Raw genomic sequence first — 20,717 nt, forward strand, 5'->3', positions numbered from 1 at the left:
CCAGTGGTACACAAGCCCCCATGAAGTTCAGAGGCTCTCAGAGGCTTTTCAGTGCAATAAATATGTGCTTCTGGAATCTGAAAACAAAATTTTGTCTGATTTTTTTTTTCAGTCATTTTTAATTTTTCAGATCTTTGGTAGTTTTGCTTATTTATTTTTATTTTTTGCTTATTTCCATCTAACTGCTTACATGGCATATGTATTGTATGCCTGGTTTCCATTCCTTGGTCATAGAATACAGAATTAACCAGGTTGGAAAAGACCTTTGAGATCATCAAGTCCAACCTATCACCCAACACCATCTGATCAACTAAACCATGGCAACAAGTGCCCCATCCAGTCTCTTCTTAAACACCTCCAGTGATGGTGACTCCACCACCTCTCTGGGCAGCCCATTCCAATGGCCAATCACTCTTTCTGTGAAGAATCTCTTCCTAACATCCAGTCTAAACCTCTCCTGGTGCAGCTTGAGACTGTGTCCTCTTGTTCTGGTGCTGGTTGCCTGGGAGAAGAGACCAACCCCCACCTGGCTGCAACCTCCCTTCAGGTAGTTGTAGAGAGCAATAAGGTCACCCCTGAGCCTCCTCTTCTCCAGGCTAAGCAACCCCAGCTCCCTCAGCCTCTCTTCATAGGGCTTGTGATCCAAACCCCTCACAGGCTTTGTTGCCCTTATCTGGACATGGTCAAGCAAGTCAACATCTTTCCTAACCTGAGGGGCCCAGAACTGGACACAGACACCATGGCACTAAGTGCCTCATCCAGTCTCCTTTTAAACACTTCAGGGATGGTGACTCCACTACCTCTCTGGGCAGCACATTCCAATGGTGCTGGTAATAACAGCATGTTCTTCTGAAATGAAGTATCCAAGGGGTAAAAACTGACTTACAGGTTACAACTTGAGCTTGTCTTGCAAGTTAAGTGAGAAGTTCAACCCAGGAGGTAAAAGGTGATAGTTAGGGCATTCAGTACTTCCATAAGAGCTGTCTGTTTATTAATTACCTAACACAGGACTGCAGATTGGACAGGAGCTGCAACAGCCTCTTAAGGATTTAGATTTCCTAAACATGTAAGAGAGGGCTCAGGAGGAACCTTATTGCAGCCTTCAGTACTTGAAGGAGGCCTTTTAACGAGAGGTGTCCTGTGCTATGAGGACAGATTGAGAGAGTTGGAGTTGCTGAGCCTGGAGAAGAGAAGGCTCTGCATAGACCTAGCAGCAGTATTTAAAGGGTCCTATGAGAAAGGTGGGGACAGACTTTTTTGCAGAGCCTCTTGTGACAGGACAAGGAGTGGTGGTTTTACACTAAAAGAGGGGAGATTTAGAGTAGATGTAAGGAAGACAACATCTACCTCGATCACAGAACGGTTGGCTTGGAAGTGACCTTCAGAGGTCATCTAGTTTTAATTGCCCCCCTACCATGGGCAGGGACACCTTCCACTAGACCAGATTGCTGCAAGCTACATCCAACAAACTTAACTGCCGTTCAGAAGGCAGTGCCAAGGAGGGAGTCATGCTTGGAGCACCTGAATCTCCTCAAGCTTGTCTCAGGGATTCCATAATCCGCTTAACCAAGCAGCTTGAGTTCTTTGATCCTGCACAGTCCTGTTATTCTTGAGAAGGATGTAGTGTAAATTAGTCATGCTTATTTTGTCTACATGCTACAAGTTCCATCTTTCTTCTGAAGTAAAATGAGTCTGTGTGTGTCCTAGAGCAGAGGTCTTAATGGTTCAGGTCTAGTCTGGCTCTGGTGGAAGGTGTCCTTGCCCATGGCAGGGAGGTTGGAACTAGATGAGACTCATTGAAATATGCTGGAGTAAGATTGAGTTTGCATTTCTGCAATGCAGCTATGCTTTTGAAAACAGCCTCCCTTTCTTTTCCTCTGGTTTCAGCAGATCTCCATTTCTACGATTACTTACGCCCAGTACTCTCACTTTGACCAATCTAGCTCAAGCCAGCCCTGAGTTTCCTTACTAAGTCCTGTTATTATTTCCTCAAAGATGCAGTGAATGCTGTGCTCCATTTGAGAGACAGGGAACTAATGAGAGAGAACTAAAGAGAGTCCAGTGGAGGCTACAAAGATGCCAAGGGGACTGAAGAATACTTGTGAGGAGGAAAGGCTGAGAGACCTGGGGCTGTTTAGCCTGGAGAAGAGCAGCCTGAGAGGAGATCTCCTCAGTGCTTGTATTGATCTAAAGGGTGGGAGTCAAGAGACTCAGGGGTGACCTTATTGCTCTCTACAACTACCTGAAGGGGGGTTGTAAACAGACAGAGGTTGGTCTCGTCTCTTCTCCCAGGCAGCCAGCACCAGAACAAGAGGACACAGTCTCAGGCTGCGCCAGGGGAAGTTCAGGCTGGAGGTCAGGAGGAAGTTTTACACAGAGAGAGTGATTGCCCATTGGAATGGACTGCCCGGGGAGGTGGTGGAGTCACCGTCACTGGAGGTGTTCAGGAGGAGACTTGACAGGGTGCTTGGTTACATGGGTTAGTTGATTAGGTGGTGTTGGATGATAGGTTGGATGCGATGATCTTGAAGGTCTCTTCCAACCTGGTTTATTCTATTCTATTCTATTCTGTTCTATTCTACTCCATGGTCCCCAGTGACAGGACAAGTAGAAATAAGCACAAAGTGAAGCCCATGAAGTTCCATCAGAATATGAGGAGAAATGTCTTTTCTGTGAGGGTGCTGGAGCCCTGGAGCAGGCTGCCCAAAGAGACTGTGACATCTCCTCCTCTGGAGAGGTTCCAAACCTACCTGGACATTGCAATGCTGGGCATCCTGTTAGAAGAGACCTGCTTTGCAGGAGGAGGTTGGACTTGATCTCCAGAGGTGCCTTCCACTTCCTACCATTCTATGAACGTCAGAGAGTTGAGAAGTGCTTTAGAGCATAATTTACTCAGTGCAACCAAAGTCCAGCAGTGGATCCACACAGTTTTGCAGACAGTAGCCAGAGTTTAGGTTTGTGGGGTTTTTTTAATGGGGACATCTCAATTGCCTATCTCTGAAACCGAGAGTTCAGAGTAAGAAGTTGGCTGGTGTTATGTTTTTTTAAATTCTAAACCATTCCCTTTTTCTTGGCTGTTTATCATCTAACTGAGGAGAGCCTGCAAAGCTGACTTGGGAATAAAATGAGTAACATCTTCCAGCCTCCAGGCATTTTGTTCTGTTCCCAGCTGTCAAGGTCATTTTACAAAACTGGTGAACTAGCTGAAGTCAACTTGTTTGTAGCTCTCCACTTTTTAATGTAGTATTTGTGAATGTTCCACCAGAGTAAATTTTGTAGCATAAACCAGCAAGGATCATAAATATGTTAATATACCTCTGGAATATGCTTGTGAAAATAGGAGCTTATTATTTATTAGTTTAATCAGAGAAAGGCAGCCAAGCACATTTTATTTATGGGGAGTCTCAAAGTATCTATTTTCTGGCCTTAACTTCTTGCATGGAAAACAGCAATATGTCAAAATGCTTTCAAAGGTATGCAGTGTATCTGCACCTGAATTGTTCATTCTTTTTCCTAGTTGTTTTAGTTGTTACAATGTTTTTCAATGTAAAGGTGTAAGTAATTGTTTCTCTGGGGTCGATATTCCAGCTTTCATTTCTATTAGAAAGGAGAATAATTCTCTCTCTGTTTAGGTGGATATTTATTACTTCACTTGGTGTTACTTAGCAAATAAGTGGAATGGCTTGCTAGCTAATAAAAGAGCTCAAAATATTTATTTTAAAGAAAATCGAGGAAAGAACCAAACACCTTTATATCAGGACAGATGAGGATGTGTATAGCAGGTATACCTGCTGGGATTTTGTGTGTGAGAACAGCCACATCACTTGGCAATGACACCACAGTGTTCTTCAGAAATTGTAGTATCAATGTCAAGGGTTAGGGCTGGGCTGGCCTTGCTGAAGGAGCTGGGATTGTTTAGCCTGGAGAAGAGGAGGCTCAGGGGAGACCTTATTGCTCTCTACAGCTACCTGAAGGGAGGTTGCAGCCAGGTGGGGGTTGGTCTCTTCTCCCAGGCAACCAGCACCAGAACAAGAGGACACAGTCTCAAGCTGCACCAGGGGAAGTTTAGGCTTGAGGTGAGAATAAAGTTCTTCCCAGAGAGAGTTGTTAGCCATTGGAATGGGCTGCCCAGGGAGGTGGTGGAGTCACCATCACTGGAGGTGTTCAAGAGGGGATTGGATGTGGCACTTGGAGCCATGGTCTAGTAGTCATGAGGTCTGTGGTGACAGGTTGGACTTGATGATCTTTGAGGTCTTTTCCAACCTTGTTGATTCTAGGATTATAAAACAGTGACAAGATGCTTTGCATGAACCCCTCATCCTTCCCAAAGGGAAGAGAAAGGGAATAAGGGAAACTGATGGGCTGGAAAAGAAAGCTGAATCAGCTTCAATGGAAATAATAACAACAAAATGAACTGCATACAAATACATGCAAACCAGTATCAAACACAGCCCCCTGATGGCAATTAGTCACTGTCACCATTGATACTGTGGGGAGGCAGTGGGGAAGTGCGAGACTGGACTCAGCAGCAGATGGGAACCAGATTCTGGAATTGGTTTCAGGAACTCATGGACAGAGATCAAAGGCAGATGCTTGGACGCCAGCTGTTGAAAGAAGAGTGAAAAAGATACTTGACCCTGCTGATCCCTCTGCTTTATACCAAATATGCATATGGAATGGAATCCCTTGTTGATCAGTTTAGGGTCACCTGAACTGTCTGCCCATCCCTGCAGGTGCAGCCTTTTACTCTGCACCTCCAATACAGCACACAGGATTTAGCAGTGACCTTGTGCTGCACACCAGTCCTTAGCAGTTGCTCTAAATGTCAGCATTAGCTCTGAGAGAAGCAACCAATGTCTGTGAAAACATGCTGTGAACTTCAGAAACTGCACTTACTTAGCAGAGACTGAGCTGAAAAGTTAAATCACTGAACAGAATTAGTTCTGTTCTCCTAAACCAGGACAATAAACCAAATTTGTTGAAGCAGAGTTCTTGTGCATTTCTGTCAGAATGGATTTTGCCATGCATAGGGAAGGCTCACACAGTGTTGAGGTTTGGTTTTCTAATGTACCCAAGGGCTTTTGAATGTTTGTCCATAACCCATTCTAGCAGAAGTTTGGGACTATTCTGCCCAAGGCTGGGCATTATCTGGACAACCTCAGCTGATGTCAGGAAGAGCCCTCCAGATCTGGGTAAAATTAGGTTTTGCATTTCGCAGTATTTTGCGTAAGAAAACAAAGCTGGCATAGATTTTAGGAGGAAAGTCTTCACGCTTTTCCCAAAAGCTCTGGCAGAATTGCTGCAGTGTTTTTTCCCAAACTCATCTATCTAGCTTTAGAAAGGAAGCTTTAGTGAAGGGGAGGCCGGGAGGAAGTCAAATTGCCTATGAATAGCTTTAGTGAGACCTGGACCATTTTGAAGAAGAAACCCTGTAGCTGTCATATTTGAATATAGGCATGTCAAAAGCTCTAATGGCTATTTCTTCATAATGTTTACTGATGTGTAAATACTTTGGATGTTTTTTTCCCTGCACTATTAGGACCAGGTTATTTACTGGTTCCTTCATTTATACTAGTAGCTCCTGGGTAGAATCCTGTGCTTTATTCATACAACATTTTTATGCTGTTACTGCTTTTTAGCCTGGCAGCTTTAGATTGCTGCTTGGATGGTTTCCTGCTAAACTTAACTGGTTTGAAATTCCTCTGAGCTGGCCACCATCCTCCTCCATGCAGAGAAAGTCAAGCTGACTTGGCAGTACCAAAGAATTGTTTGCATTTCCAAACAAGGTTTGTTGAAAATTGGGGTCCCTGCAATTACTTGTGCTAGCAATCTTCTGATTTGGGTCAGAGAGGTATGTTCCTCTTTTGCTTTGGTTGACTGGGGACTCCAGGCATATTCATGTATTTACTGATTTATATTTTTTTTTACATTGTTGATAATTTAGAAGTTGGGCTCTCCAAAAAATGGCCTGAGTAGATGTGTTGTGTGGGGTGGGGGTGGTGAGGGTGGTTTTGTGTTTTGCAAAGCTAGGTCAGCTCAGGCCTTAAGTCAACCTCAATTTAAGCAGATCCTCTTGCTGAATTGTTTTTTTCCTCATCAAGGGCAGGGCATTCTGCTTTACTTAAACCTTGGTCATCTTGTACTAGAGACTGGGAGATTAGGAGTGCAATCAAACCAGCCTTGAAAAATAGAGCTGCTGAGCAGTTGTGTTTCTTAGCTATTTGGTCAGGCCAGGGGGTGTAAAGGATGCTCCTCTTCCTTTTTTTTTTGGTTTTTTCCCTTGCCCCATCAAAAAGCAGGTGACACCTGTGGAAAAGTGTTTTGATTGCCTCCTTCAAAACTTTGGCCTATTGTTGGACTAGATGATCTCCAGAGGTCCCTTCCAACCTCTAACATCCTGTGATCTGCTTCTTTAGTACCATGATGGGCTTTCCCTTTTCCTGATGAAACAATATGATGAAGATGAAAAATTCAGTATCTTTGCAGAAAATGTTTTTGCAGGGCATTGCCTTTTATACCCCTTCCTCAGAGAAGTGTTCTTTCACTGTGCAGTGAAGTGAAAACATAGAAGGCATTTTGCCCAAAGCCGCCATGAAATCTCTCTGCAGCCCCCAGGAGCTGCCACTGATGTTTGAAATTCATCTGTGTTCCACCAGACACCTCTGCCTTCAGCTCTTCTGCACAGCCTAAATCCCACTAGCATCCAGGCAGGATGACAGCTACAGCGGGAGATGAAGAACAAATTTTGTCAATACCCCTTCCGTTTTATCTGTATTGTCAGGTCCAGAGGAGATTTGGGCAGCTCCTGACTTCATCTTGCAGCTCCCTGCTGTGTCCTGCTGCCTTTGTTCGAAAGGGGGATGAAACTCAGGCTTGGCAGAGTTGTCTGTATGGGATCTCTGTGTATGTATGGTTGATGTTGCGTTGGTGCAGAAAGTGCTCATCAAATGGAGCAGCTTAAGTGATTACTGTCTTAGGTGTTGATAGAGATTTAAGTTAAACTGTCTCATTTCTACTGAAGGAGACCAGAGGAGTGTTGATGTGTTTAAGGGAAGTGTCTCAGCGAGGGGGCTAAGCTCACTAAACCGCATTTGGACTGGTGGAAGTACAGATGGAAGATTAATGTCATCATGCCTTTGGTCATAGCAATCAGTAAAAGGAGTTTGCCTTGAAAAGAAGAAGGTATAAAAACAACCCATGTTGAAACTCTGGGCTTTGCCTCAGAAATAATGGTTGGAACTGGGCAACAGCTGCTGGAAACCCAGCACAGTTGCCCTTTGGTCAGGTTTAGTTATGCTCATCTTCAAACACAGCCATGTCATTGGGGGCCAAGAGTCATAGAAAGGAAGGAAAGTGGAATGCTTTCTCAGTTTGGTCACTGCCTGATTATGGCAGAATGCATGCATGTTTTGCTAAGAGTACAATTCATGGTGATTTTCACTTTTTGCTGACAGCACCAGAACAAGAGGACACAGTCTCAAGCTGCACCAGGGGAGGTTCAGACTGGATGTTAGGAAGAAGTTCTACACAGAGAGAGTGATTGCCCATTGGAATGGGCTGCCCAGGGAGGTGGTGGAGTCACCATCAGTGGAGGTGTTCAGGAGGAGACTTGATGGGGTACTTGGTGCTATGGCTTAGTTGATTAGGTGGTGTTGGATGATAGGTTGGACACAATGATCTTGAGGGTCTGTTCCAACCTGGTCTGGTCTATTCTGTTCTGTTCTATCTTCCTTCCATACTGCTCTAAATGGTTGATTTCATTGGATTCAAAATTTCAAGGCGGTGATAAAATTCTTAATTTTCAGTCATATTGTATCATAGTATCATTCAGGGTTGGAACCCCCCAGAGTTGAGAGGTATCTTTTGGCTGAATTTAGGTGGTTTATGTTAAGCCCATGGCGTTGATGCATTTGAAGTTTTTAAAGCTTTCTCTGGAGCCTGTAATGCACAGAATTATTTGTTATTTGAGAATTTAATTACTTCGTGACAATAGCATGAGGTGAGGTCATTGCCAGTGCTAGTACGCAGGCATCGCCACACTTGAAGAGTCGAAGTGTGAGACACGCTGCTCCTGGGTGCAGTGGCTGTATGTGACAGAGCCACCAGTAGCAGTCTTTGCAGGAACATGTTCTCTTCTCGTTTCCACAGGATGCGAGATACCGCACGAAAAATAGAAGAAAAGTATTTTTCCAATCTTGCGACGCATGTTGAATTTCTCCCGGTTGAATGGAGGTCAAAACTCACCCTTGATGGAGGTATATTACTTACTTGGTTCTTTTGTTGTTCCAATCTACAATCATGGATTTGTTTGGAAGAGATCTCCAAGATCAAATCCAACTATCAACCCAATACCACCGTGGCCATTAAAGCATGGCCTGAAATGCCATGGCCAGACATATATTGAACACCTCCCCGGGCAGCCTGTTCCAATGCCTGACCACTTTTTCACAAAAGAAATTTTTCCTAATATCCAACTGAAACTCCCCTGGCACAATTTCAGGCCCTTTCCTCTTGTATCACCTGATACTAGGGAGAAGATGAAAAGAAGAACAGCCAGCATGTCAGACGGGGTGATTACGCCGCTCTGCTCTGGAGTACTGTGTCTGGCTCTGGGGTCCTGAACACAAGAGAGACATGGACCTGCTGGAGCAGAGGAGGGCCACCAAGATGATCAGAGGGCTGGAGCACCTCTCCTACAAAGACAGGATGAAAGAATTGGGGCTGCTCAGCCTGGAGAAGAGAAGGCTCTGGGGAGACCTTATAGCTGTATTTCAATATCTGAAGGGGACCTACAGGAAGGCTGGGGAGGCCCTGTTTAGAAGGGCTTGTAGTGATAGGATGAGGGGAAATGGTTTGAAACTGGAGCAGAGTAGATTTAGGTTGGATGTTAGGAGGAAGTTCTTTGCAACAGGGGTGGTAAAATACTGGAACAGGCTGCCCAGGGATGTGGTTGAGGCCCCATCCCTGGGGACATTCAAGATCAAACTTGATATGGCCCTGCCCCTTATCTACTTGGAGGTGTCTCTGCTGACTGCAGGAGAGGTAGGACAAGATGACCTATCAGAGTCCCTTCCAATCCAATGTGTTCTATAAATCTGTCACCCCCACCTGGCTCCAGCCTCCTTTCAGGGAGTTGCAGAGGGCAGTGAGGTCTCCCCTCAGCCTTCTCTTTTCCAGGCTAAACAAACCCAGTTGCCTCAGCCACTCCTCACCAGACCTGTTCTCCAGATCCTTCATCAGCTTTGTTGCCCTTCTCTGGACATGCTTCAGCAAAAAATGCCCTTCTTGGAGCGAAGGGCTCAAAACTGAACCCGGCATTTGAAGTGGAGCCTCGCCACTGCCACGTGCAGGGGGACAATCAATTCCCTCAGCCTGTAAAGTTGTCCCCAGAAGTTTCATGTCATGTTCTCACCCTGTGCCTTTTTTGGATTTTATCATTCTCCTACATGTAACTCAAACTTTTTCTTTTCTTTTTTTCAGACACTGTGGACTCCATTACCCCAGATAAAGTCCGAGGTTTAAGGGATATGCTGAACAGCAGCGCGATGGATATCATGTATTATACAAGTCCTCTTTACAGAGATGAAGTAAGTGTGGGTTTATGGAAGGCTGACTAGAGCTGGGCACAGAGATGAAGTAAGTGTGGGTTTATGGAAGGTTGACTAGAGCTGGGCACAGAGGGTGAAACAAACTGGGCTTAGAGATGAGAGCAAAGTTTCCTTGTGAGACACCCTGCATAAAGAATACCAACGCTTTGCAAGTGTGTGATGGTCATCCATAGTGGTCAAAATACAGAGTTTTGAGAGTGAGAGGATCAGAGAAACAGCTGGGGAATAAAAGGGAATAATTTATTTAGAGGAGAAATGTTTGTTTAAACTAAGTCTGGGAATGGGAATGTTTTTATGGCATTATCATGCATCTGCTTATTGGGAGCAATGGGAGTCCACAGAGGTGAGCTGCTTCTTGCCTCTTGCAAAATCTATGGCCATTTGTCATTTTGTGTGGTCAGATGGAATGGCAGTGTCTGCAAGCATGGCCAATTGGGCCAGTTTTATGGATTCATAGAATTGTTTTGACTGGAAGAGACCTTTAGGATCATCATGTTCAACCATTAACCTAGTACTGCCAGTTCATCACTAAACCATGTGCCTCAGCACCATATCTACACAGCTTTTAAATACCTCCAGGGAAGGGGATTCCACCTCTGCCCTGGGCAGCCTGTTCCAGGGCTTGACAAACCTTTTAGGGAAGATTTTTTTCCTGATGTTCAATCTAAATCTTCCCTGATACGACTTGAGGCTGTTTCATCCTGTTGCTTGTTATGTGGGAGAAGAGACCGACCCCCACCTGGCTCCAGCATCCTTTCAGGGAGTTCTAGAGAGCCAGGTCTCCCCTCAGCCACCTTTTCTCCAGGCTAAACAACCCCAGTTCCCTCAGCTGCTTCTCACAAATATGTGCTGCCTTAGACCCTTCACCAGCTTCATTGCCCTTCTTCTCTGGACCCACTCCAGCACCTCAACATCCTCCTTGCAGTGAGGCCCCCAAAACTGAACCCAGTATTTGAAGCGTGGCCTCACCAGTGCTGAGTACTGCCCTGGCCCTGCTGGACACACATTTTAATGTTTTTTGTACAATTTCTTTGCAGAAAAAGGAAGTTGACCCTCAGTTACCTGTTTGTTAGGAGATTGTCCATACACTGCATGCTCCCATCTTACCTTGCCATGTCTGGGTAGGCACCTGTGTGCTTCAGTTTGTTTAGCTGTAGAGTGTGACCCCATTGATCAGAAGGGAAAAGCCTTGCATAAGTGATAAAGTCACCTGGAAAACATGTCCAGTGTATCACACAAGTTGCATCCTCTTTGTATCCACTTACTGGAAATCCCTGTGGGGATATTTTAGGAGTAATTTCTACAGGAATTATAGACTTTTTGTGTATTAACTGTGTTGTATATGGAGTAATTATAGAATCATAAAATGGTAAGGGTTGGAAAGGACCTCTGGAAATTCGTGGATTGGTTTGGGTTGGAAAGGACCTTAAAGATCATCGAGTCCAATTCCTCTGCCAAAGCAGGGTCACCTAGGAATGATAATCTTTTTGCTTCCTTGGTGCTCTGTGCATGGTTAACTTGGGACAGGGAGAGACTTCCATGGTTTACCTGTGGATTTGATGCTACCTTTCATTAAAATGAGCTATCTACAACATAATTGTAAAGCCTAAGCTACCCAGTAATACTTCTTTCCCTGATAGCAGCAGTGACGGTGAGATCATCATGAACCTTTTAAGCTTCCAACACTAGCAATAGGTGCACTGAAAGCTGAACCTCTCTCATTGCTCAGTGATGCACAGTTCATTGTTCAGGGCTCCTGGGTATCTCCCTTGTATATCAGATTTCTCCTGTCTGTTATGCAACTGAGAGCAGCATGAACTTTTGTGACATGAGATGAAAACTTTTCTGACAGCTTTAAAATTGCCTCTTTTTCAAACTGCATTAGAGGCTTGGCATGTCTGTGGACATCTTATGGGAAATAGATTAGCAAGTAAAGTTCAGGTATGCTGGCCAGCAATGCATGAAAAATTTAATTCACTGCTGGGTACAACTGCAGTTTTTCAGGTATGTCACCATCCCTGGGGTACAGGAATGGATCAATCAAATGGGTGTGCTCTGCAAATTGTTTTGAGGGATTTTTTACCAAATCAAGTGAATTTTCTCGAAGCATTTGCAACCATACACACAAGTTGTTCATACTGTCCCATATGGGTCATGCAGGTGGTAGGTACAAGGTTGGATTTGATGATCTTTATCAGGAGAAGTGTGGCTAGCAGGTCGAGGGAGGTGATCCTCCCCCTCTACTCAGCCCTGGTGAGACCCCACCTGGAGTACTGCATCCAGTTCTGGAGCCCCTATTACAGGAGGGATGTGGAGGTGCTGGAACGTGTCCAGAGAAGGGCCATGAGGATGATCAGAGGGCTGGAGCACCTCTCCTATGAGGGCAGACTGAAGGAGTTGGGGCTGTTCAGTCTGCAGAAGAGAAGGCTCCAAGGTGACCTCATTGTGGCCTTCCAGTATCTGAACGGGGCCTACAGGAAGGCTGGGGAAGGACTTCTCAGGATCTCAGGTAGTGATAGGACTAGGGGGAATGGAATGAAGCTGGAGGTGGGGAGATTCAGGCTGGATATGAGGAGGAAGTTCTTCACCATGAGAGTGGTGAAACCCTGGAATGGGTTGTCCAGGGAGGTGGTCGAGGCCCCGTCCCTGGAGGTGTTTAAGCCCAGGCTGGATGAGGCTCTGGCCAGGCTGATGTAGTGTGGGGTGTCCCTGCCCATGGCAGAGGGGTTGGAACTAGATGATCCTTGTGGTCCCTTCCAACCCTGAATGATACTATGATCTTGGAGCTCTTTTCCAACCTTTGTGATTGGGGATGGAGAAGGATGGGGACAATCTTTCTAGCAGGGGCTTTTGCAACAGGACAAGGGTTGATGGTTTTAAACAGAACAACAACAAAAAAAGAGGAGGACATCCAGACTAGATAAAAGGAAGACATTTTTTATGTCGATGTTGATGAGACCCTGGGCCATGTTGCTCAGAGAGGTGGTAGATGCCCCATCCTTGGAACCATTCCAGGTCAAATTGTTCCAAGCTCTGAGCTTTAGAAGACGACCCTGCTGACTGCAGGGAGGTTGACCTAGATGACCTTTAAAGGTCTCTTGCAATCCAAACCATTCTGTGGTTTTAAGATTCATATTCAGGCTGTTTTGATAACTCTTACAACTTTCTCAAAGCAGACTTGTACAATTTGACATGTATATATTTGTCCACTGCAGAAAGTGTCGTTATAAATGAAACGCTAAAACCTTGAAGAGCCGGTTTCTGAAATGCATCTTGGGTGTAGCAGTCAACATCTTTGGGATGCAGGTTTTCTTCTTGTTCATTCAGCCACAGAGTTCATGTTCTGCCAGGGAGCTGTCAGCGTTGTGGCTTCTTGTTTGATTCTGCTCATTTGGTTCAGGAGTCATGCAGAGCTGAAATAATTTATTGGGTCGGGGTTTTTTTCACCTTTTATGTTGCCTTTACCTCTAGAAAGGAGACTTATTTTGGTTTATGGTTGGTTGATTGTGGGGTTTTTTTGGATTTGACTTCCTTATCCCATTTTATTTTCTGTGACCTAACATTTGCAGAGTTTAAAAACAGTAGCGTCAAGTTGAGCATTCTTCTGGAAAAATGGCTTTGGTGGGATTTTTTCCCCCTGTGTTCATTGTGGAACCCTTTTGAGGCACTTAACTCCAAGTGCACATTCCAGCTCAGAATGAGCCTTGTCTTCAAGTATTCACGTGGTCACACATTGCTCAGAATTAGTATTCTTGCTCACCACTTCATCCCACTGACCATTTTGGTGTGTAGTACAGGCACTCCGGGTGCTTTCCATACAGAAAAACTAGAAATATCTTTAAAGGAGCTGATTAAACTTTGTTGTGAAATAAATGGAGCAGTGCAGCAAGTTCAGCCTTGAGTAGAGCTGACGAAGTTCACCTGACAATGCTCAGCAGTACTTCCCTGGGAATTTTCTCTCTGCTTCCAAGATTTTTTTGTATCATAATTGCTTCTTTAAAGCTTTTTGACCACTCTTCAAACAACTCGTTAAGGGATTTGCAAGCGGGTAGCCACTATCTTCTTTTGGGAGGAAGAAGCCTTGTCAGGGGAGCTTTAGGTTGGACATAGGGAGAAATTTCTTGACTGAAAGTGTTGTCAAGGCCTGGAACAGGCTGCCCAGGGAAGTGGTGGAGACACCATCCCTGAAGGGATTTAAAAGCTGTGTAGATGTGGTGCTGAGGGACATGGTTTAGTGGTGGTCTTGGTGATGGTTTAATGGTTGGACTTGATGATCTTAAAGGTCTCTTCCAACCTAAACAATTCTGTGATTCTGTGTAGGCTTTCACATGAGACAGCAGGGAGCTGTTTGAGATGCAGATGTGTTGCTCTGCTACGTGTTACAGGAGCATGGTGGATGACCCCCTCTCTCATTTCAAGTATTGTTTCTTCAGCAGCATGGTAGGAGAATATCCCAAAAGTGCCCCTGACTTCTGACATGTCATTTGATACCAGACAAGTATTAATAATTCAGTGCAGCCCTGTGAACATCTCAGGCAGCCTGGTCTCAGGGTTCAGTCAGGAGAATGCAGCCAACAGAGCATTTGTGTGTGGCTGCAAAGTGGATTGTGCTCTGCAGTTTCTCGCCTCTGCAGTGGTCCATGATGAGTAAAACAGAATCCCTTTTTAAACATGGCACAGACAATAAGGAAAACCAATAAAGGGATATTAGGGTGCACATGTGCCTGTTTTTAAATGAACACTTGTTGAACACTTTAATTCTGACATCATCTTGGGTTTGAGTGTCTTCAGTGGGTGACTTTATTTCACATCTGTGTCACTGTAGCTTCATATTCCTTTAATAATAAATGGCTGTAGGAGAGATTAAGACGACTAATTGATGCATAGTAAATTCAGTGTTGTCACCTCCATTATGTGGCTAAATGCTTATTTTACTGATCATCACTGTGCTTACTTGCAGCCTAATTGTAATTCTGTAAATTATTGATATATGTCTTGGCAGGAAATGCCTTCAGTGCAGGATAAATGTTATTTGCATCTGTCATCCTAAGAGCTCTGAAGATTTAATGCAAATATTACAGTAGCCTTAGAAAATTAGTAGGAGATGTTTATGGATTACTTCCACCACAGCTGGAGAGCAAGGAAACCTAGGGGATATTGAACATTCCTCACCAGCTGAGGAGAGGAAATGAAGAAGCTGGGATCTGGGATGTGGTGGCTGTGGGTTTGGTGTTGGAGGGTCATTACAGGCTTCAGGAGGCCAGGGAGAATGCAGTGCAATTCAGCCAACCTAGTATGGCTCCCTTGAGCAAACTTCACTGTCTACCTTGAATGGCTTGATGATCTGCCTGTTGTACTTGTATTAAAAAGGAGAATTAATGACTATACCCTTGAAAGTCAGGACAAATATTAACTCTTCCTAGAGCCTTCATCATTCTTTGATGTGAGGTTTTGCAATGGCAATGTTCTTCTCTTATAAAATCATGGAGTTGTTTAGATTGGAAAAGACCTTTAAAGACATTGAGTCCCGACCTTTAACCCAGCACTGCCAAGTCCACCACTAAACCATGTCCCTCAGCACCACATTTACAAGGCTTTTAAAGCCCTCCAGGGATGGGGACTCCACCACTTCCTTGGGCAGCCTGTTCCAGGCTTTGACAACAATTTCTATGAAAATGTTTTCCCTAATGTTGAACCTAATCCTCCCCTGGCACAACTTGAGGCTGTTTCCTCTTGTCCTATTGCTTGTTCCTTGGGAGAAGAGACCAACCCCCACCTGGCTACAACCTCCTTTCAGGGAGTTCTAGAGAGCCAGTAGGTCTCCCCTCAGCCTCCTTTTCTCCAGGCTAAAGAATCCCAATTTCCTCAGCTGTTCCTCACAATGCTTGTGCTCTGAACCCCTCACCTTGATTGCCTTTCTTTGGAGGCACTTCAGCAATCCTTTCAGCTGTAAAAGGCAACTGGTTTATGCATGTTTGAAAACAAGAGGGATGTGAAGCAGGAAATTTTTAACTGAGACTATTTCAGCCCTGATTTTGCTTACTTTGGTGAACCTAATAGTTTAGGAGCTGCTTGGCAGCATTTTCATGGCTTGTCCATGATTGTCCTTGAATCTACTCTTGACTTTACAAAGTGGCAGGTGTCTCGATCTGCCTGAGCCTACACTTAGCCTTGAACACAGTGACTTGATCGGAAGTGAGTTATACTCAGCTTTTCATCAGCAGCAGTATTAATTGAGAGAGAGACTCAGGTCTGGGCAGATCTTCTTTCTGTCACATCACTCAGACACGCAGCCAGCCCTGTCTCTTCACACAGCTAGGTGTCATTCTGGCCTCTCATCTGTTGTTGTGACACTCTCCTGGCAGCCGTCAGTGATGCTGTCAGGAAGCCTGACAACTTGTATTCTAGAGGGTCAGCAGTCTCACCATCCAGGCCCGTGTTGTGTGTTGGCACCTTCTCCTGGTTCACATGAAGCAAACGCTTCTTGTCTTTGCTTTCATGCTCCTTAGCAATCCATCCTTGAGCTTGCAGCTCTTTAGTTGGCTTTTAAGGACCTTCCACCTCTAGTTGCCTCACACACCTTCTTATTGCCTGATTGCTGAATTTCAAATGAGTTTGCACTTTCTCTTGAAGTTCTCTTGAGGTTTGGAGGGAGCTGCTGCAACACTGTTCTTCAGATCTCCTTAAAATTCCTTTCCCACAAAGCCTAAAAAAATGGTTAAGCTGTTCAAGCTGGAGGGGTACAGAGGTCAAGTTTCCTGCACTCCCTGTTCATATGGAGCTATCAAGTTATTTTCCTCTCGTGCTTCAAGCTGTTCATGTGAGAAGATTGCCCATTGGGTAAGGGTATTGTGAAGGCAGCAGAGACAAAGGACCTCAGAAAGTTACAACAAGGGGGTGGTCAGAGCTGAGAGCAGTCTCAGAAGAGAACAAGCAGCGTAGTCCAAGAGGAGAGCAAGTGGTTTTGTTGACTTTGACAGATCAAAGAGGCTGGGTCTGGAGTGCTATATTCAAGTTTTGGCAGTGAGCACATCATTGAGGATCTGAGAGAGAGCAGCACCAGCTCACTTACTTCTGTGATCAGGGTCCCAGCAGGAGTTTTGTACTCCTTGCTTTCTCTGGAAAAACTCATTTCCAGGGTATTGAAGGGAAAATGTAATTTTCTATCCTGGTACTTTTGGCATGTAATGAAAAACCCCTTTGACCCCAATGATCTGACCACTAGAATGGGCAAAGTATGCAAGGTACCCAAGGTGGAATCCCTCTTGACTGAGCATGGGGCTTCTCCTGGGGGGATGGAAAGGCCTGACCTTGCAGGACTCACTCCAATTAGCTGCAGAGGGGCTAATCACTTCCTTAAAGAGCTGGAACAGGTATTGCTCTGAGCAGGAAGATCAGTTTAGGGGTTATTCAGCCTGGAGAAGGCTCCAGGGAGACTTTATTGCAGTCTTGGAGTGCTTTAAGAGGGCTGATAAGAAAGACAGGGACAGACAGTTGAGCAGGGCCTGTTGGTACAGGACAAGGGGTGATGGCTTTGACCTGAAAGAGGGAGATTCAGACTGGAGAAAAGGAAGAAGTTTTTGACAATGAGGGTGGTGCACCACCAGTACAGGTTTCCCAGAGAAAGTGTTAGACGCCTCTGAGCAGCCTGCTCTAGTTGCAGATGTCCCTGCTGACTGCTGGGGGCTAGATGACTTTTAAAGATATCTTCCAACCTGAAGCATTCTGTGCTTCTGTGATTCTAAGTTCTTCCTCCTCCTGGAGGAAACAGAAGTGATTATTTATGGTGGTGTCTTGTGAAGCTTCTTTTGCATCTGAAGAGGAATGAACAGCTGTGTTGGATGCTGGTGCCAGAGACTCAGAGGCTTGTTTTTTTTCCAGTTCAGCACAGGATGCTGTTAATGTTCTGCACCAAAGGGCTTCAGCTGAGACAGGCAGCAGCTTTCAGTGTGTCACTGCTTACACAGTTACTTGCTTTCCCATCACAATCAAGCAGTTCCCCAGTACCCAAGAGGTGATAAGAGAGAGGATTCTTCAGTGTTTATTATCAGCCTTGCCACTGCTCCTTCTTCTGCTGGAAATGACACTGGTGTGTCTCATCTGACTCATGATTCCGGTCTTGTCTTCGTAAAACACATGGCCCTTGCCACCAGGATTCCTGACCAGGTGGAATGGGCTGTTATTTTTTTGACTTCCTGGAAATGATATGCCAAGCAGGCATATCATTGGAAAGGAGAGGGGATTTTCAGCCTGAGCAAGTCCAACAACCCGGTCCTTGGTTGACAGCCTTGTTTTTGGCTTCCCCTCAGACTGCACGGCTGTCGGCGCTGGCTCTCCATGAATGTGCAGAATTTGGTTTGTGCCTCTAACGTGGTTTGTGAAGGGCATTGAGCATTTAACCTCTGTTTGTCAGAATATAAGCTGGTGACTTCTGAGCAACTTGATCTAGTGGGCTTGGGTTTCCTGCATGGAAGATTTGTTGGCAAAACTTCAGCTGATAAAGGGAGCTTCAGGCAGCTAGTAATCAATCTGCTTTTTGTGAAGCAAGCATGAATTGTGTTCCCAGAAGAACTTTGTAGAAGAACAGTACTTTGCCACATCTTTTCTCCATTCACTGTGTTTTGGTGAGATCTTTGACTACTGGTAATCGAGAGTCTCCCTTACTCTTTAGGACCAGACTAGAATGTGTAGGAAATGCATCCATTTCCTGGATGCTGCCTTGTCAAACTGTGTCAAGTGTCTGTGCTTCTGGTAGTTTGAGTCATAGAATAATAGACTTGTGTAAGTTAGAAAATCATTGAACCCAACCAACCACTAATCTAACACTGCTAGGCCACCCCTAAACCATGTCCCTCAGTACCACATCTACACAGCTTTTCAACCCCTCTGGGGATGGTGAGTCCACCACTTCCCTGGACAACCTGTTCCAGGGCCTAATAACCCTTTCAGAAAATACATGTTTCCCAGTATCCAGCCTAAACCTCTCTGGGTACAAGTTGCGGCCATGTCTTTTTGTCTTACTGTTTGTTCCTTGGGAGAAGAGACCTACTCCTACTTCTTTTCTTCAGGCTCAACAACCCTAGTTCCCTCTACTGTGCCTCACAAGACTTATTCTCCAGACCCTTCACTACCTTTGTTATTCTCTGAACACACTCCTCAGTGTCCTTGGAGAAAGGGCGGCCCAAACCAGTATTGTACTAAAGGTGTGGCCTTACCAGTGCTAAGTACAGGGGGACAATCCCTGCCCTGGTCCTGCTGGCCATGCTATTCCTGATGCAGGCCAGGATGCTGTTTGCCTTCTGGGCCACCTGGGCACACAGTGGCTCATATTTAGCCAACTATTGGCCAACACACAGAATCACAGAATGGTAGGGGTTGGAAGGTCCTTTTCCTCTGGGCAGTCTTCAGCCACTCTGCTACAAGTCTGGTGCGTTCACAAAGTTGTTGTGACCCCAAGTACAGGACCCAGCACTTGGCCTTGCTGAACCTCATCCCACTGACCTCAACCCATGAATCCAGCATATCCAGACCCCTCTGTAGAGCCTCCCTGCCCTCAAGCAGATTGACACTCCCTCCCAGCTTAGTGTTGTCTGCAAACTTAGTGAGGGTGCCCTCAGTCCCCTTGTCAGGTCATTGATGAAGATATTAAACAAAATTAAGCAGGTCTGAAAATTTAATAGTGCCTGAGGGCTCTCTCTACAGCCTGAGATCTGCGGGGTGCTTCATCTGCCTGATTAGGTCTTGCTGTAAAATCAGTCTTGGAAATTTGATTATATTAAAGGCTTCAGGCATTGCAAAACCCTGCTCTGTTTGCATTTCATTTTCTCTGGGTAGCTATGAATATTTGCAGCACTACCACAAGGCTCGTAGCCATTGAATTCTGCACTGAAACAAGGAGGAAAAGGAGGAAATTTTCCCCTAAAAAGAGCAAAACAGGGAGAAAGAACCTTTCCTGGGGGAAAAAATAGGAACACTGAAAGATTTTTCTGCACTTTTATTTCCACTATTGCAGCATGCTCAAGCTGATGCTTGAGCTAATGCTGTGGTAGAAAGTTCAGCTGGAAGGAAGGGATTTTTTGAAGGAATAGGAAGGGCTCCCTTTGTCACAGTGGTTTGAGCTGTTCATTTCACTGGACCTTCTGGAAGAGCTGAGGGTGGGTGATGGAGCAGAGTGAGCAGCCAGCTCTTTAGCAGTCAGAGCAGCAAGCAGCATTTGTGTGAGCAGCTGCAATGAGAGAGGAAAAAAAATTCCTCAGTCTACTGCTGTCACATTTATTCTTTTGTGAGATATTTGTGCTTGTTTTGTCTGTGGCAGAAGTCTTAAGAGATGGCAGTATGGATTGGGCAGCAACCCAAGAGAACTCTAGTCTCTGCTTGAGGCAAGCCCTACTGAAAGCCCTACTGGGAAGGCTGTCAAAAAATGTCTCTGCCAAGGGGGCTGGAGAAACAGTTGTTGGAGTGGTCCCCAAAATAAGGTGGGAACTGGGAGGGGGGAGATGAGGGGAGATGGGAAGAGAGAGAGATGGATCTGGTCATGTTGCATTCTGGTTTTCACCTTTTTTGTTTTCCTGGATGATTTCTGCTTTCCTGTTTTCAGGTAGAAACCAGCAGGTGCTTCCTAAGGATACAATAGATTCCATGGAGTGGCAGGTGATGGGGCTTGGGCTTGTCAGAAACACCAGGGAAGACAGAGGGAAAAGGGCTTCCAGAGGTCATTGCATGGAGGTGCAGTGAGAGCAGGAGAAGTTGTCAGCAAGCTCTGGGTGAGCAAAAAGACAAGCTGTGGATAAAAATGTATAATCCCTGAAGGGATTTTAAAAGACAGGTAAATTTGGTGCTTGGTGACATGGTTTAGTGGTAGACTTGGCAGTGATGGGTTAACAGTTTGACTTGATGATCTTAAAGGTCTTTTCCAACCTAAACAATTCCATGATTCTAAGATGACATTACTCATTTCCCTGCTGTACTGTCAGGGATGCTGGAAGCCTTGATGAATCCAGCACTACTTTGCTTGGCATTTTTAACACCACCAGCTCTGAAACCTGAAGGCAGTGCTCCATCCAGAGTGTCAGCTGCATGGCTGGAGGTCATGGGCTCCCTGTTGTGTTC

At 45.2% G+C, this 20,717-nt stretch overlaps 1 protein-coding gene across 2 annotated transcripts in view; it reads left to right on the top strand.

Moving 5' to 3' along the window:
- Window positions 1–20,717, top strand: part of DDHD1 (DDHD domain containing 1) — a 79,362-nt gene that overhangs the window by 39,776 nt on the left and 18,869 nt on the right. For both annotated transcript variants that reach the window (XM_068149065.1, XM_068149066.1), the window contains 2 exons: window positions 8,149–8,255; window positions 9,481–9,587. In XM_068149065.1, the coding sequence (XP_068005166.1) occupies window positions 8,149–8,255; window positions 9,481–9,587 (214 nt within the window). The remainder of the gene's footprint in view (window positions 1–8,148; window positions 8,256–9,480; window positions 9,588–20,717) is intronic.

Source organism: Melanerpes formicivorus, unplaced genomic scaffold (assembly GCF_026170545.1).
Source record: "Melanerpes formicivorus ecotype bairdi unplaced genomic scaffold, bMelFor1.0.p_v2 SCAF_17, whole genome shotgun sequence".
Taxonomy (NCBI): Eukaryota; Metazoa; Chordata; class Aves; order Piciformes; family Picidae; genus Melanerpes; species Melanerpes formicivorus.